This window comes from Physeter macrocephalus, chromosome 11 (genome assembly GCF_002837175.3).
Source record: "Physeter macrocephalus isolate SW-GA chromosome 11, ASM283717v5, whole genome shotgun sequence".
NCBI lineage: Eukaryota > Metazoa > Chordata > Mammalia > Artiodactyla > Physeteridae > Physeter > Physeter macrocephalus.
In genome coordinates this window covers 150,245,072-150,260,512 of record NC_041224.1, presented here as the reverse complement: position 1 = coordinate 150,260,512, position 15,441 = coordinate 150,245,072, and the positions used below count along the sequence as shown (strand labels likewise).

General features: G+C 52.3%; 1 protein-coding gene across 1 annotated transcript; it reads right to left on the bottom strand.

Moving 5' to 3' along the window:
- Positions 1-9,827: 9,827 nt before the first annotated feature.
- LOC112061973 (pleckstrin homology domain-containing family D member 1-like) lies at positions 9,828-14,689 on the bottom strand. The gene is made up of 6 exons (XM_024115176.2): positions 14,597-14,689; positions 13,913-14,091; positions 13,251-13,383; positions 12,706-12,850; positions 12,231-12,380; positions 9,828-11,943 (listed from the first exon to the last, which is right to left on the bottom strand). The coding sequence occupies exons 1-6, from the start codon at positions 14,687-14,689 to the stop codon at positions 11,774-11,776; spliced, it is 870 nt and encodes a 289-aa protein (XP_023970944.1). The 3' UTR covers positions 9,828-11,773.
- Positions 14,690-15,441: the final 752 nt, after the last annotated feature.

The following is a 15,441-nucleotide window of genomic DNA, read 5'->3' as shown; positions in this document are numbered from 1 at the left end:
ACCGCGGGGGGGGGGGGGGGGGGGGGGGGGGGGGGGGGGGGGGGGGGGGGGGGGGGGGGGGGGGTCGCGTGTGCAGATGTGCTGGGTAGGTGTGGCCGTGGCCTCTGGCACCCAGAGGGACAAATGAGGCTCAAAAGGCTCAAGCACGGCCACTTGGCTGGTGCTCTCCTAGACTGAGAGTCATGCAGATGGGAGGAGCTGTCACCCACTTTGTTTAAAGAAGGAGCCAACATTCTCCAGTGGAAGCAGGAAGACAGTCCAAGCACACAGCATGTGCAAAGGCACCAAGGCATGAAGCCATCTGGGAATACAGATTTGCAAGGAGTGTGAGTAGAGGAGAGTGAAAGCAAAGCAGAGAGTCCAGGGAAGACGAGGTCATGAGGACAAGGAATGTCAGGTTCAGGCACTTGAGCTTTATTCTGTCGGGAATCAGGGACCACTATAGGACTTAAGGCAGAGAAGCAGCCTGATGGGATTTACTTGCTAGAAAGATCACTTGGGCAATAGCTGGACTGCCCTGCAGTCCCTGAGTGCAGAACATGAGTCTTTGTTAACCGATAACAGGCAGAGCTACCGCCAAGCCTCCCTTGCAACCTCAGGGAGGGAAACCTAAACCCCACTCCAACCCCCTCTACTCAGAGTGAGACAACCCAAATAGCTGGGCTCTGTCTTTCTTTGGCTCTTAGCAAGAGAGGGACTTATCTATAGGCAAATACCATTCAAAACACTCCAGCCTCAGTCTTTTCCTTAAAACACTCCCATCAGGCTGTTGCCATGACAACCGTTGCTGACCCAGCCTTCAGGAAGCTATTGGAGTCCTGATTGGAGCTCCTGCTCCTCAGCTCCTCAGCAATGCTCGCCCAGTGATGCAACAGTCCCGCTGGCTACAGTTCACACACACACACACACACACACACACACACACACACACACACACCCCTCCCACTCCTCTGCATCTGTCCTGTGCACATATTCTTACCACTCACCTCTGTACTGGTGGATTTCCTGACCAATCACAGATCCAATTCTCCCCATCTACAACAATGATTCAGCCAAGAGGTGGGCATATGACCTGAATTGCAGGACCAATTCATTCCTTGGGATGAGTACAGGGAACCTCAAAAAAGGAGCTCCCCTTCCTCTAGGGTGCCCAGCTGGGGCTGGCAGAGGCCATGCCCTCTCCCAGATGTTTGCAGTGGGAAAGCGAAGTCAACACACAAATAGAAGCAAAGATAAGCAGAAAAGAGAACCAACATCCCGGTGGCAGAGTCTCCAGTTCTAGGCCCTAAGCCCTGGTTCCTGTCACTCATGCTTTGATTGGGTCCTTCCCAGCCTCCAAAGCCAATATGTTCTGTCACGGGAACCAGAATTGTCCCAGATGGGCCCTCCCTCTTTCCAAGTGAATTCTTCTCAGTCGCCACCCATCCACCTCTTTGCCCCATTTGAAGAAATCCCCTCCCTCTCTGTGCCTTAATTTGCATAGCTCTACAATGGAGACAATTCATCTTGTTCCCAACCTCCCTTCATTCTAAGAACTGTTAGCAGAACAAGAGGAGACAGAAAAGTCTTGGAAGGCTCGGAAACTCAGGAATATGTCACAGGATTCAGGAAATGACAGAAATGGCTCATGCTGAAGAGAGGTGGAGGGACAGAAAGGGCCCAACCCTGCCAAGCTGGCCTGAGCGGGGTGACAAAACTGTGGGCCCGGCACTGGGCGTGTGGGCTGCTCCTGACATCTCAGCCACTGCCAGGCTGCTGCCAGGGAAGAAGGCATCCGGTTGCCACACAGGGCGAGAGGACAGCGCGGCCCGCAGCTTTCCTTACCTTCCCAAGGATGTCCCGCTAACATTAGGCTTCAGTTCCTCAGCCCTGACCCAGAGGCTTTACCCTGAATACCAAAGGGAACAAGTTCCTCTGTGTGTGTGAGTGTGTGTGAAGGACAGGGAGAGACTTTCAAACAAGCCACGTAGAAATGCTGAATCCGAGGCAGAGAGCATGAACAAGGCCATCACGATTCGCTCAAGGAGCGTTCACGCGGTCCCTCCTAAGTGCGGAGGTGGCCCTCTCGCCTCAACACGAGGCGAACCTGTTTGCAAAGGTTTATAGTTCCCAAAGGTCTCCCTTACTTCAGCTCTCTGGATCCTCTGAACAACCTCTGAGGTAGTAAGGGCAGACATTACAGCTACAGTTACTTGTGAGGAATGTACATTGACAACTGAGGAATCCAGCACCTAGAAACGTTAAGTCATTTGCCCAAGTCACACAACTTATAATTGGTGAAACCTCAACTCTGCCACGGGACTCCATTGCTCTGTTCTGCATCCTGGAGGCTGGAGCCCTGTGTCCCGAGACACTAACATATAGGTCACTGAGCAAAGCGAAACTTTCCCCTCCAGCCCTCTGGGCAGGCAGAGTGGTGGTATGGGCAGTGCTAAGTGACGGGGCTTCACAGACACTCCAGAAAAACATCTGCCCCAAAATAGCTCAAGTAGAGATCCATGGTTTAGCATAAGCACCACAGCCTCCATTAACCCCATCAGCTTATAGCTGGTTACCCATGGGGCTAATATTCTGAGACATGAACACCTTCCTATTTGATAATGGGTCTGATATTCAGGACCAGCATCCCCAGACAGAATGTGGTAGGATAAGCAGGTTGGTGTTTTGTTTTGTTTCCTTTTGGGAGGCTCTGAGCTGCTGGGACTCTCCCCGACCTCCACAATGTCGCTTACAGCGAGGGGTACTGACTGCTGGCTGCTTATCAGCGTACACATTCACCTTTCTCCCGGTGCTCAGCCAGGCTACGTTTCCCAGACTCCCCTGCAGGGGAATGTAGCCATGTGATAGTTTCAACCAATTAAATGAGGACAGAGGTGCTCTGAGCCATTTCCAGGCCCAATGAAAAGGCGTTAGGGATGGCTGGAGACTATGACACCAGGGCAACGTTGGAAGCCTTGGGTTGATAGCGAAAAATTGGCCGCTATGCAGTTTCCTGAATGACATATATAGGACTCTCCACGGTCAACCTGCACAAACAACCAGGCTTTGTCTCTTGTTCCCTGTCATCTCCCCAGCACCAGGGCAGGGCTTGGCACATAGTACATATCATCCAACATAAGACATCATTAGATATAGGGGACACCATTATTTTATGGACCACTAAGAAATAAAGGGTGGAGACTTCTCTGGTGGTGCAGTGGGTAAGAATCCACCTGCTAATGCAGGGGACACGAATTTGATCCCTGGTCCGGGAAGATCCCACGTCCTGCTGAGCAACTAAGCCCGTGCGCCACAACTACCGAGCCCGCGCGCCACAACTACCGAGCCCGCGCGCCTAGAGCCCGCGCTCCACAATGAGAGAAGCCACCGCAATGAGAAGCCCGCACACCGCAACAAAGAGTAGCCCCTACTCACTGCTGCAACTAGAGAACGCCCGCGCACAGCAACGAAGACCCAACGCAGCCAAAAATAAATAAATAAATAAAAGAAATAAAGGGTGTTGTCAAGCTATGACACTATACTTGCATTCGGAATTTTTAAAATTAAATTTATTTATTTGGTTGCACCGGGTCTTAGTTGTGACATGCAAACTTTTAGTTGCGGCACGCATGTGGGATCTAGTTCCCTGACCAGGGATCGAACCCGGGCACCCTGCGTCGGGAGCGTGGAGTCTTAACCACTGCGCCACCAGGGAAGTCCCCCCAGAATTTTTATTTTACACTTATTGAAAGAGCTTTTTTAGATTTGGTTAGTCATAGGTTTTCATCAGATATCACTCTTGTGCATAATAAAATGGGAAATAGAAGTGAAATAAGTGAGCTAAGGCATTTCTAGAACTTCTCATCCCAAATCTGACTCCTCTCTCTTTGACTAAGAGTGACGATGACCACATTTTTTTCACACAATGCCATCTTCTGAAGCATAAAGAGTGTCAGTGATGCAGCATTTCTCAAAAGAATCTGTAAAAGAACGAAGTGTCATAGGTGCTGGGCTCTTAAGCCGGTTTTACAGTTGTGTGGATCAGCTCTATCTCAAGCACTGCCAGACAAGTCTGATTCACCAGCTCCCCAGCAACCACCTGATTCTTATCTGTTACGTGCACTTCCATGAGTATTTCGGGATTTTTTTTTCACCAAATTATTGATGTGCATTCAGCACATTTTGATGCTGGGACTTCCGATGCCCGCAGAGGCAATGATACCCTCATCAAGACTGCTGTACAGCCAGCAGCAATCAAAAGCTGCCATCAATTTAAGATACATCCCAATTTCAGAGATTTTTGAGTTGGGGTGCGTGTGTCATAGAATTTTAAAGAATATGATTGTAGACTCTCAATAAATATCTGTTGAATGAATGAGTAGATGAATTCTAGTTCCCAGTCTGACTGAAAAAATGCCTTGACTTTCTTAGGAAAAGGTCTTCAGACTTTGGGATCACACAACAAGTCTGAAAAAGCTAAGGTGATTATGCTCTTTTTTTGCAAATAAGAGAAAACCCAAGCAAAATGGCCTAAACTATAGGGAAAGATACATCAGTTCACATAACAAGGAGTCCTGAAATAGGCAGATCTAGTATAAGTTAACTCAGTGACCGCTCAGCAGGGACCAAGGCTCCTTGCCATCTTTCTGCTCAGTTACCCTAGGCACGCTGGCTTGGGCCTCAGGTCAGCTACCCCCATGGTCACAAGTTGGCTGCCTTAGTTCTAGGTGTCATATCCAGACATGAAATGTCCAGTGGAGGAAAAGGGACTGTATCTTCACTATGACTCTGTTTGAAAGTGAGAAAACCTGTCCCCCAGCAGACTTCTCATCTCTTTGTCCAGCCTGGCCCACACCTAAAGCAGTCTCCAGCAGAGAAGTGGGGTCACCAGAATTCAAGAAGGGTGTTTTAAAAAATTTTTTATTTTATAATGGAGTACAGTTGAGTAACAATGTCGTGTTAGTTTCAGGTGAACAGCAAAGTGATTCAGTTATACATATACAAGTATCTATTCCTTTTTCAAATTCTTTTCCCATTTAGGTTATTACAGAATATTGAGCAGAGTTCCCTGTGCTATGCAGTAGGTCCTTGTTGGCTATCTTTTTTAAATTAAAAATAAATTTATTTATTTATTTTTGGCTGCTTTGGGTCTTCGTTACTGCGCGCCTGCTTTCTCTAGCTGCCATGAGCGGGGGCTACTCTTCGTTGCGGTGCACGGGCTTCTCATTGCGGTGGCTTCTCTTGTTGTGGAGCACGGACTTTAGGCACGTGGGCTTCAGTAGTTGTAGCTCGCAGGCTTAGCTGCTCCACGGCATATGGGATCTTCCCGGACCAGGGCTTGAACCCGTGTCCCCTGCATTGGCAGGCGGATTCTTAACCACTGCACCACCAGGGAAGTCCCAGATATCTATTTTGAATATAGCAATGTGTACATGTCAATCCCAAACTCTAAATCTATCCCTCTCCCACAAGAAGGATTTTGAGAGCATCTAATTTCACATCCTCATTTAATCAAGGGGAGGTCAGATGGCTTGCCCCTCTCTCAGGATTAATCACTGGCTTTACAGGAACACTTGGGCCTCTAGATTCCCAGCCCAGGGCCTTCCCATTGGCTGCTTACTCCCACCCTGAGAGGATTCTTCTGTTCTGGAGGACACTGGGCTGGGGAGGGGGAAGGGCAAAGGAAGGTGAAAGTCAGGAGACTGCCAGCCTGGAAGTGGTTGGAGACAGCAAGAAAAGGCCTTGCTGCTTTGCAAAGCCCTTAGGATGAGAAGCTCTGACCCTCAGGACCTCCTATACTGGACTAGCCAGACTTCCAGAAAGGAAGAATTCTAGGGAAACTGTCAGTTACCAAGCCCCTGAATCAATCCCTTAAGAACCCTTGATAGAAAATATCTGTGTGGAGACTCTGGGCCTAGAACATAGAGGAGCTCAGTGTATTTGTTGAAGGAAGGAAGGGAGGGAGGAAAATAATTTACATGTAACAATTTACATCTTTACACATAATATTTTACATACTAATATTCCACATTAATATTTACATATGCTAGAAGGAACACTGGCCATGAACTCTAATACCCGAAACTCCACTTACAAGCTGTGTGACCTTGGGGTTCATTTTTCTGTAAATCAAGGAGAGGAATGTAGTGACGACAAAAAAGAGAGATCAGTGTGAAAGTGCATGGTTCACAATAGACTGAATGCATGTTGACTGTAGCAGAGACTTTTGTTTCATATCTTAAAGGGGAGAACAGCTGGGAGACTCACGCCAATAATGCGGAACCTGGGCCTTGTCACACAGCCCTCCCTTTTCTTTGAGAGCCTCAGTTCACTTTCCCACTGGAATTTGCTGGCCCAGCTCAGAGCATGCTGCCATCTGCTGGGGAGAAGGAGGAGGTGAACACCAAAGCATCCCTTAACACAAAGCCACCACTAGGAGCAACCTGGAAAAAGGGAAGCATAGGGACCCAACTTCCGCTCAGCTGTGACTCTCTTACCCTTTAAGAAGGGCAGGGCCCTCACCCCTGGACAGCAATTTATAAGAAAAATAAGATGTCTACCCATTTTTCTTTTTAAAAGTAAGTGATAGGATATTATTCAGCCTTAAAAGGGAAGAAAATTCCTACACATGCTACAACATGGATGAATCTTGAGGACATTATGCTCAGTGAAATCAGCCATCACAAAAAAGACAAATATTGTATGATTCGATTTAAACGAGGTGACTAAAGTCGTCACATTCATAGAAACAGGAAGTAGAATGGTGGTTGCCAGAGGCCGGCGGGGGTGGGGGGGGGTGTGGAATGGAGAGTTGTTTAATGGGTGTAGAGGACTTCCCTGGCGGTCCAGTGATTAAGACTCCAGGCTTCCACTGTGAGGGGCACAGGTTCGATCCCTGGTCAGGGAACTAAGCTCCCACATACTGCATGGCACAGCCCAAAAGAAAAGGGGTGTAGAGTTTCAGTTTTGCAAGATGAAGAGTTCTGGAGATTCATTGTACAACAATGTGAATATACTTAACACTATTGAACTATACACTTAAAATGGTTAAAATGGTAACTTTTATATATATATATGTTTTTTAATTAATTTATTTATTTTTGGCTGCACGTGTCTTCGTTGCTGCATGCGGGCTTCTCATCGCAGTGCCTTCTCTTGTTGCGGAGCACGGGCTCTAGGCGCGCAGGCTTCAGTAGTTGTGGCTCGCGGGCTCTAGAGTGCAGGCTCAGTAGTTGTGGCGCACAGGCTTAGTTGCTCCACGGTGTGTGGGATCTTCCCAGACCAGGGATCGAGCCCGTGTCCCCTGCACTGGGAGGTGGATTCTTAACCACTGCGCCACTAGGGAAGTCCCCAAAATGGAAACTTTTATGTTATGTATATTTTACCACAATAAAAAAAAACAGTAAGTGATAGGGATAATAAGCACATAGTAGGTGCTTGACTTCATGCAATAGAATCATAATAAATATTTGTTGAAGGAAGATGGGAAGAAGTGATGCTGATAGGTGATCTCAGATGCCAGGGTGAACATGAAAACGGACATCTTCCCTTTCCCAGGGCAGCCTTCCAAGTGACCTTCTCCTTGGGGTGATAAATCAGTTATCCTTCCTGTTCTCATCTCAACCCTAAACTTTCCTCTTCTCATCCCTTCTGATAACAGCATGGCTCCAAGTTCAACCTAAGCTGGAACATCATCCCTGAGAACCGTATCTTCCTGGTCAGTGCTGTCGGTGGCAGCCATGTCTTTGTTGATTCCATGGCTGCAAGTTCTCAGATCATAGAACTTCAAAACTGCTAGGGCTCTGAGCAGCCTCGTGAGATTTATGTCCTATCTAATAAAAATATATAAGTACAAAAAACATTTAAAACAATGGCTTATCAAAAGCTCCAGAACAGGAAGCAGTGAGACAAAGCTAAACAGCCCCACGCCCTGCGGAGCGGCAGGCAGAGTGTGGGACAAGTTCCTCCCCTCAGCGCCTTGTGATGGGGTCACTGCCCTGCAAGAGGAAAGGGTCTCCTGTGGTCAGTGTCAGTCCAAGGCCCATCGGTCCTAGTTTTTGCCAGGATAACAGGGAAGGTTGAGTCTGTTCATAGCAGGACTCTCGGCCCAGAGGTAGGGTGTCAGATCCTCCAGGACAAGCAAGGCAGAGAACCTGAGCCCCAGACTCACTGGCTGGCTCTGCAACTGCCCGGACAGCTCCTGGAGCCCCCGTGGCCGAGCACTGGCCTTTGAGCAGCCCTGACGCACAGCAACTTCGCTGTCTGATTGTCAAGGGTCACACAGAGGGAAAGCCAAAGGACACACTGAATGCTGGACTGCATTGAAACATTTGGTGGCAGTTGCAGGTAGAATTCATCACAAGGGGATGGAGTTTATTAAGACCCTCCCGGCCCCAGGATTTCTGGGCTTGGAGTGCTTCTCGAACTTCCCCTGAACAACTTTAACCCAGCGGGATGGAGAGGGAAGCTCATTTCTGGGCCAGAGGAGTTGGTAGCAATGAGTGGAAGCCCAAGTCTAGGGAAGAGAAGGGGAGATGGGATGTGCAAAGAGTCAGGAGGACCAAACCTGGGGCGCTGCACCGCACCCATCCACAGCCACGTGGGTGTTTGAACAACCAGTTTCTCCCAGTTGCTTTGGATGTCTGGGACCACTCCAGACCTCTATTTCTAAGTGGCAAGAACAAAAGGATACCACTGTACCCTCTCCCAAAGCCTTGCAAAGGACACCCCTTCACCTCTGCTCCCAGGTGTGGGATGAGATAAGAGAAGTCAGCATCTTTCCCCCCAAGAGTCAAAGCCATAGGGTTTCTGATCTTGGAGAGCCCTTGCTGCATCCTGGGGGGTCTGAGTGGCTTCATCCTGGCTTAATGCAGAAGCACAAGGGTCCCCAGGGACTGCTGGCCTTTATCCGAGGGCTCCTTTGTTTAGTGGGTTTAATAACTACCTTCCAATTAGACCAAATCTGACCCACCCTGGGCTCGAGCAAGTTTCAGTTTCACCTTCATCATTCATTGTGGGCTCCAAATCTCACGTGGATGGTACCCAAGCACCCACAGGCTGCCCAGGTCATGCTGGGCTGGGTGAGATAGGATGGATGGGGTCAAGAATCACATCCCTCCAGAGACAAGTACAGGCAGTGGATCCTTCCCAGGGGCTGGGAGCTGGGGAGTAGATCAGAACACAAGTGTTTTACACTTTACAGATCTCTTGCCTCACCCATTAACATTTCACTGGGGAAAAGCACTAAAGCTAAGATGACCATGGAAATACCATCCAAACTGGGACCCTTGTGATAGCAAGAGGGGGAGGCATTAATAATTATGCTGGGAAGCAACATATAAAGGGCTACAATAATAATCATCCACTACCCAGTGAAGGAACAGATCAAATAGGAGGAGAACCCAGTCATCACCATTTCTCTCCCTCCCTTACATGATTACAAAACAAAAGCATAAACCTCTCCTCATCAGAGCAGGTAGAACTGTCAGTTTCCAATAGGGACACCAAAACTAGCAAGCCATCAAACTAGGTACCTTTTGCCTGCCTGAGGCTATTCCCATGGGCGCAGTCAGCTCTGTCCCTTTTGGTCCGTGCTCAAATCAGAAGAAAATCTGGCTGGTAGTCCTTGTTACAAGGGGACAGCCAGGACCTCAGGGCGGGAACACAGATTTTTCAGTTAATTATTAAGAAGCCACTCCCTGGAGGTGCAGCAATGGAGAGTACTTCCTCATAGGGAGGGAAACGTGTGTGCAAAGGAGCACAAGCAGGGAATTCCATAATTCCACATTCAGCCTGCAGGGGGAAACATCTCTCTAGCAATGACCACAGTGCAAGCGACGCTGCGGGAAACACTTTTAATCGGCCGAGGAATAGGCTTTTGTTTTTGTAAAAAATCAGATCCATATAGTTCCAGTAACTAATTTTCACCCCTACATATTTTCACATAGAGATGTTACTCTTTTTCTATTTACAGTGCTAGGTACAGAGTAAGTTTTTAACAAATAAATACTTATGGATTGATCAGTTGGTTGAAGATAACACAGACTTGCCTGAGGCGTGGAAAGTACAGGGTGAGATAGGAGGACAGAAATTAGAGATTGGTGAATGTGCGTGAGAAAGCACTTTCCTCTCTGGTTAATAGCTTGCCCAGGCCGGGAAGTGCGTTTGAAAATTTCGGAAAGATCTCTCTCCAAGAACAAACCATTATTAATTTAATTCTTTAAAAACAGAAAATAAAATAGTAATCTTGGTTTCTAAAGCTTCCTCATTTTAAAGTCCATCCCACATACATGTTAGATCAATGAGTTCCAGGTTTATGCAGGTTTCTGCACATTTAAAGCTTTTACATTTAGACTCATGCCTTTCAGATGCATTGATTCTGAAGCACCTCCACCCCTACTCCCACCTAGGCTCGTAAGAGACTGGCTGAGGCCGTGCAAGTCCGCGCCCCACTGAGAAGGGACTGATGAGGTTCATTTCACCAGGCAGTCCTGACCGCAGAGCAGGGCAGCCTGCCTGGCCTTGGCTGGCCCAGCCGTAGACACGCCCGTGTTTTGAGTCAGTAACATTCCTTTTCCCACAGAACAGGCTGCAGGCTCCTGCCCTGCAGCCATCTGTCCACCTCTCAGACTGGGCTCCATTGTCCAAGCAGCAGAGGATCAGCACCTTTAGCACTACCCATGTCCCTGAGCACCCTGACCCCAGGGAGACCCCTTTTCTGGAGAGACCAACAGACTCAGGCAGTTTCGGAGGGAAGGTCTGCAGGGAGAGGAGCCAGACAGACAGTCTGTCCATGGGTGAGGGACACACAGTCCTTAGCACCCTGTAGGGCAGTGTCTCCCACAAAAGCTGCGAACAGATGTTTCGGCTTTGCCTCTGATGACCCTGGGCCAACCAATGGCCCCCCCATCTTCCAGGGCTCGTGGTCACATTGTTTCACTGGGTAAAGCATCTGCAGGAGAGGAGGCAGCAAGGTGACCCAAGGAGGGGCAGCTTGGAGGGAGGTCTCTGGGGTCCCGCAGCCCAGCAGGGCCACGGAGGCCGGAGGGAGCAGCCTCCCTGCCCGGCCAGGAGTCGATAATGGAGGAGCCCAGCCGCCTTCTTCCTCTCCCTGACTTGCTGCCCGTCCTCTGGGAGAGACCTCGGTTTCGCTGCGGGCCACAGCTCCCTCCCGCCAGGGCCCTCGGTGCATGCACAGGAGGAATGTCAGGTCTTCCCCGGAGGGCACGGAGGCTGCAGGTGGGCGAGTCCCCCTGAGGAGGGCAGGGCGCGGGTGGCCCCACAGCCAGGGCCCGGCCCCAGGAACGTTGTGTCTGGCGAGGGTGGTAGGCCACTGGCCCAGAGCGGCTGTGCCCGCTCCCTTTCTTCCGCGGTGTGGTCAGAGGGGCCTTGACCGAGGGACGCCTGTGGGTCTCAGAAGCAAAGAGGGTTGGGAAGCCCTGGGAAGCAAGGGTCAAGGTGGGGAGGGCGGCAGAGTCACAGAGAAGTATGGCGGGCACGGCAGAAGGTGGTGGGCCCTGCCCAGCCCACTCCCCGGCCAGAAAAGTCTCTCCGTGCCGCCAGGCCCCATCCTTGCTTTACCATGACAACCAGGCGGCACCCAGCTTTGGCCTGACCTGACCCAAGGGTAGGGTCTGGGGTGAGGGTGAGGGAGGTGGCGCCCCTGTCCTTTGCGGGTGAGGCTGGCCCCCACATGGAGCGTTGGCAGAGAGGAGCCCTGTAGAGTCAGGCCTCCCCCGCCCACTCCCTCCTGCCCCCAGTGAGGAAGGACCTGGGCGGCGGGGAGGGGCGGCCATCACTTTCCCGCGGGGGGGAGCGCAGAGGGGGCTCCAGGCTGGGTCGCCATGATGTGGTAGATGGATTCGCGGAAGCGCTGGTCCCGGCTGAGCCGCTTGGCCACCTCCCTCAGCTCCTCCATGTTGTTGGCTTCCAGCTGGGAGGTCATGAAGGACTGGGACGGCTTCACTGGGGATACGGTGGCCCCACGGGCCGGCCGTGAACAGCCGTCCCTCCACTGGGGCACAGCCCTGTCCCCAACCCCAGGCCCCCCTCCTTCACACCCCATCCTCCAGCCCCTCCCGGTCCATGGGCTCCCACGGCCCTGGGAGAAGCCCAAGACTGGGGGAGCCGGGCTCGGGCCACACTCAGGGCTGGGCCAGCCCCTCTCCCTCCCCGTCCTGCCCTCTTCCTGCCTGGTCACCGACAGCCCGGCACCGTCCCACCCGCCAGGGCTCGGGGACAGCCGCACCCACCGTCATTCCAGGAGGTGCTGGACCGGCGCCGGTGGAAGCGGCAGCTCTTGATGCGGCGAGTGGCCGCCTTGTGGATGTACACGGAATTCTTCATGATGACCGGCATCTTGGCCTCCAGCTCCGCATTCCGGATGCACTCTTCAAAGAACCCTGCGGCCGCAGTTCCACTGCACCCTCCCCTCCTGCCCGCCCCTCCCCTGCCCAGGATCCTGGTGGGGTCGAGAGGGAAATACGCTGACCCCCATCCCTTTGGAGACCTGAGTCACCTGCCAAAGGGGGCGGAACTTCAGGCTTTCCCCCCACCCGGATCCAAGAGCCAAAGGCAGCCACGCCCAGGAGACGCCCATCAACACCTATGGGTCACCTAGTGCACACCAGGCCCCAGAGTGGTGCTCCGGCCCCAGGCCGGGCTCCGCAGGGCCTGGACGGCTGGGCAGAGCTCGAGGGCTGGGCCGGCAGCGGGGGCAGGGCTTACTCTTCAGGTGGCTCACGTCAGCCCGCATCCTCTCCTCCTTCTCCTTGTTCCGCACCTTGGAGTTGAGCCCTTGCTCCAGGCTCCGCAAGGCCCCCTCTGCCTCCCGCAGGCGCCTCTCCAGGTCCACGCGGACCTTCACCTCAGCCTGAGGGGAGAGGCGAGGAGAGGGAAACGGGTCCTGGTGGGGCAGCTACCATCCCTTGGAAGCCTTCCCTGATCACCCCTGGCTCAGCGGGCTTTCTCGCCTCCTGACTGGGATGCAAGTTACCGCATCCTGCCTTTTGTCTTACGCCCTCCACCCGATGGCCGGGACTCAGCCCCTGCACGGGACAGGTGTCTCCAATGACGCCCCACCGCAGGTCAGGCTCAGGGCTTCCCCTCGTGGTGGCTGCACTGCCCGCACCTGGCCGGTCAGATTGGCAGGGCTCATTCAGGAAGTTGCCCGGTGAGGGCAGGGATGTAAGGGAAGTGTCTCCAGGTGAGGGAAGTAAGCCTCCAGGTGAGGCGAGGGCCCTGAGCACCACACGCTCCCGGTGGCCCAGCACCTTGAGCTCGCGCTCGGCCTGCTGCTTCTCCGCTGTCAGCTCCTGCAGCGAGTTCTGCAGCGCCTGGGACTGGCTGGAATAGAACTCCCGCTCCTCCTCCAGGGCCCGCGAGCGCTCCTCGTTCTCCTTCATCCTGCCCCGGGGAGAGGCGCTCACTCAGGGCCCACTCACCAACGGGGCTTCCAGTGGGAGGGCGGCCCCTCGTAGGGACCTGGCTGGAGAAGGCCTGAGACCCTGCTTCGTGAGCCCCAGAACTGGCTGGGTCCTGTCTCCCAGGTGGTGATGGGGGTAATGTGGTCAGTGAGGGGAGTCCTGGGTCCACATCTCGCTAGTTCTGTGAGCTCGGGGAGGTCCTCCAACCCCTCCAAGGCTCAGTTTCCTCATCTGTGAAAAGGGGCTGAGAGGACCTGCCCAACCTATCACAAAGCTCTGTTAGACAGGCCTAATGACTGTCTGTATGGGTCACACCATTGCAAGAGACAATTATCAAGTCAGCTTAGGATAGTGAAGGATTGCTTCCCATTTGCCTGGTGGGGAAACTGAGTCCTAGCCAAAAGGAAGTGAGTGACCCATTTGATCGAGGACAACTAGAACCCAAGAGCCCAGGTGTCCAGTTCACGGAGAGTTACCTCTATGGACTCAGGGGTTTAGGGCTCCCTCACCGCTTCTCCGCCAGGAGCTTCTCCTCTAAGAGCTGCTGCATCTTCTCCTCTATATGCCTCAGGTTGCTATGGAGACCCCCACTGGGAGGGGGCTGCTCGCTCTGATTGGCCAGTGTCTGCAGCTGGTTCTCATTCTCCTCCAGCATTTCCAGGGTTTTCTTCTTCTCTATGGAGAGTTCCTGGCATGGAGGGAGGGGAAGAAGAGAAAGAGCCTAAGTCAGGTTCTCTGCCAAGGCTGCCCTCACCTGGATTTCAATTCCGGGAAGTGAGGCCCTCCTCACTCAGTCCTCTGAGGGACACCTGAAATGTCTTCATTCTTCCCTGAGGTAAAAGGCCAGCGAGGATCTCCTTCCTCCCACTGAGGCAAGGCTACTCCTCCATTGAGGAAGTCAGGGAGGAGCCCAGCTCGTGGCAGTAGACGTGGACGGGGCACCTACTACAATGGGGACCCAAGGCTCAAGGGCATCATGAGCTTCTGGGGTCCTTGTTCCTCCAGGAACAAGTGAGGGAGTGTGCTGGGCTTGTGTGAAGAACACCCAACAGGAACCAGCCCAAGAGCAGACTTAGACATTCCCCCCACTTATCAGACTGGGATCTTGCACTACTCAGAGATTCTGGAGTTGAAACTACCCATGAGAACGACCTCCTGTGGTGAGACAGGGAAAGATAAACAAATAAAGGCACCACAAAGCCGCAGTCAGTCAAGGGGGAATAGAAACCTTGCAATCTGCAAGGCAGTTCATGAATCTGGTAACCAACACGGATCTCCCACGACATGCCAGGCTCACTCGAGGTGCTGGGCTTGGAGAGAACTTGAGATGCAACCTAGTGAAGCTCACTGTTTGGAAAACACAACCTCATGTGTCAAGTGCATTAACAGATGTACAAAGTGCCGTGGGGACCCAGAGGTCAGAGCAAATCCCTCCTTAGATGAGTCAGGGAAGCTTGACTACGGTGATATTTGAGCTGAGCCTAAGAAGGATGAAAGTGTTCCCTAGGCAGAGAAGAGGTGAGAGCACATTCTGGGGAGAAGGAGCGGTGTGGGCAAAGGTGTGGAGGTTGGAGGGTCGCGGCTTCCTCGGGGCACAAGTGTTCAGTGGTTTGAAGTAGATGTGGGGATGTCATTGTGCGGGGTGTGGAGGGGCAGCAGAGGGGGAGGGGACAGGAGGGTAGCAGAGGCTGGGGCCAGAGTGTGCACCTGGACGTCCTGCTAAAGAGTTGGCACCTTGTCCTTGACACATGCCACCTCCTCCCCCTCCCTCGCTGCTTCTGTATCAAATGGAGGTGATTCTCCCTCATGCTCAGTTTCACCGGGGAACAGCTAAGTGAATGAGCCACAAGAAGGAAGTTGTGGGTGGCCGTGCAGCCCACCCTAATCGATCCTCCATCGAGTATAAACATATAAGCACTGAAGAAGGTGGATTTCCTAAGGCCACGGTCATAGCCAGGGCAAACTTGAATTTGCCCTTCTGGGCCCTGCTTTGAGCCTCAAGTGTCAGCTGGAGTTCCCAATGGTGCACAGAGAAGAA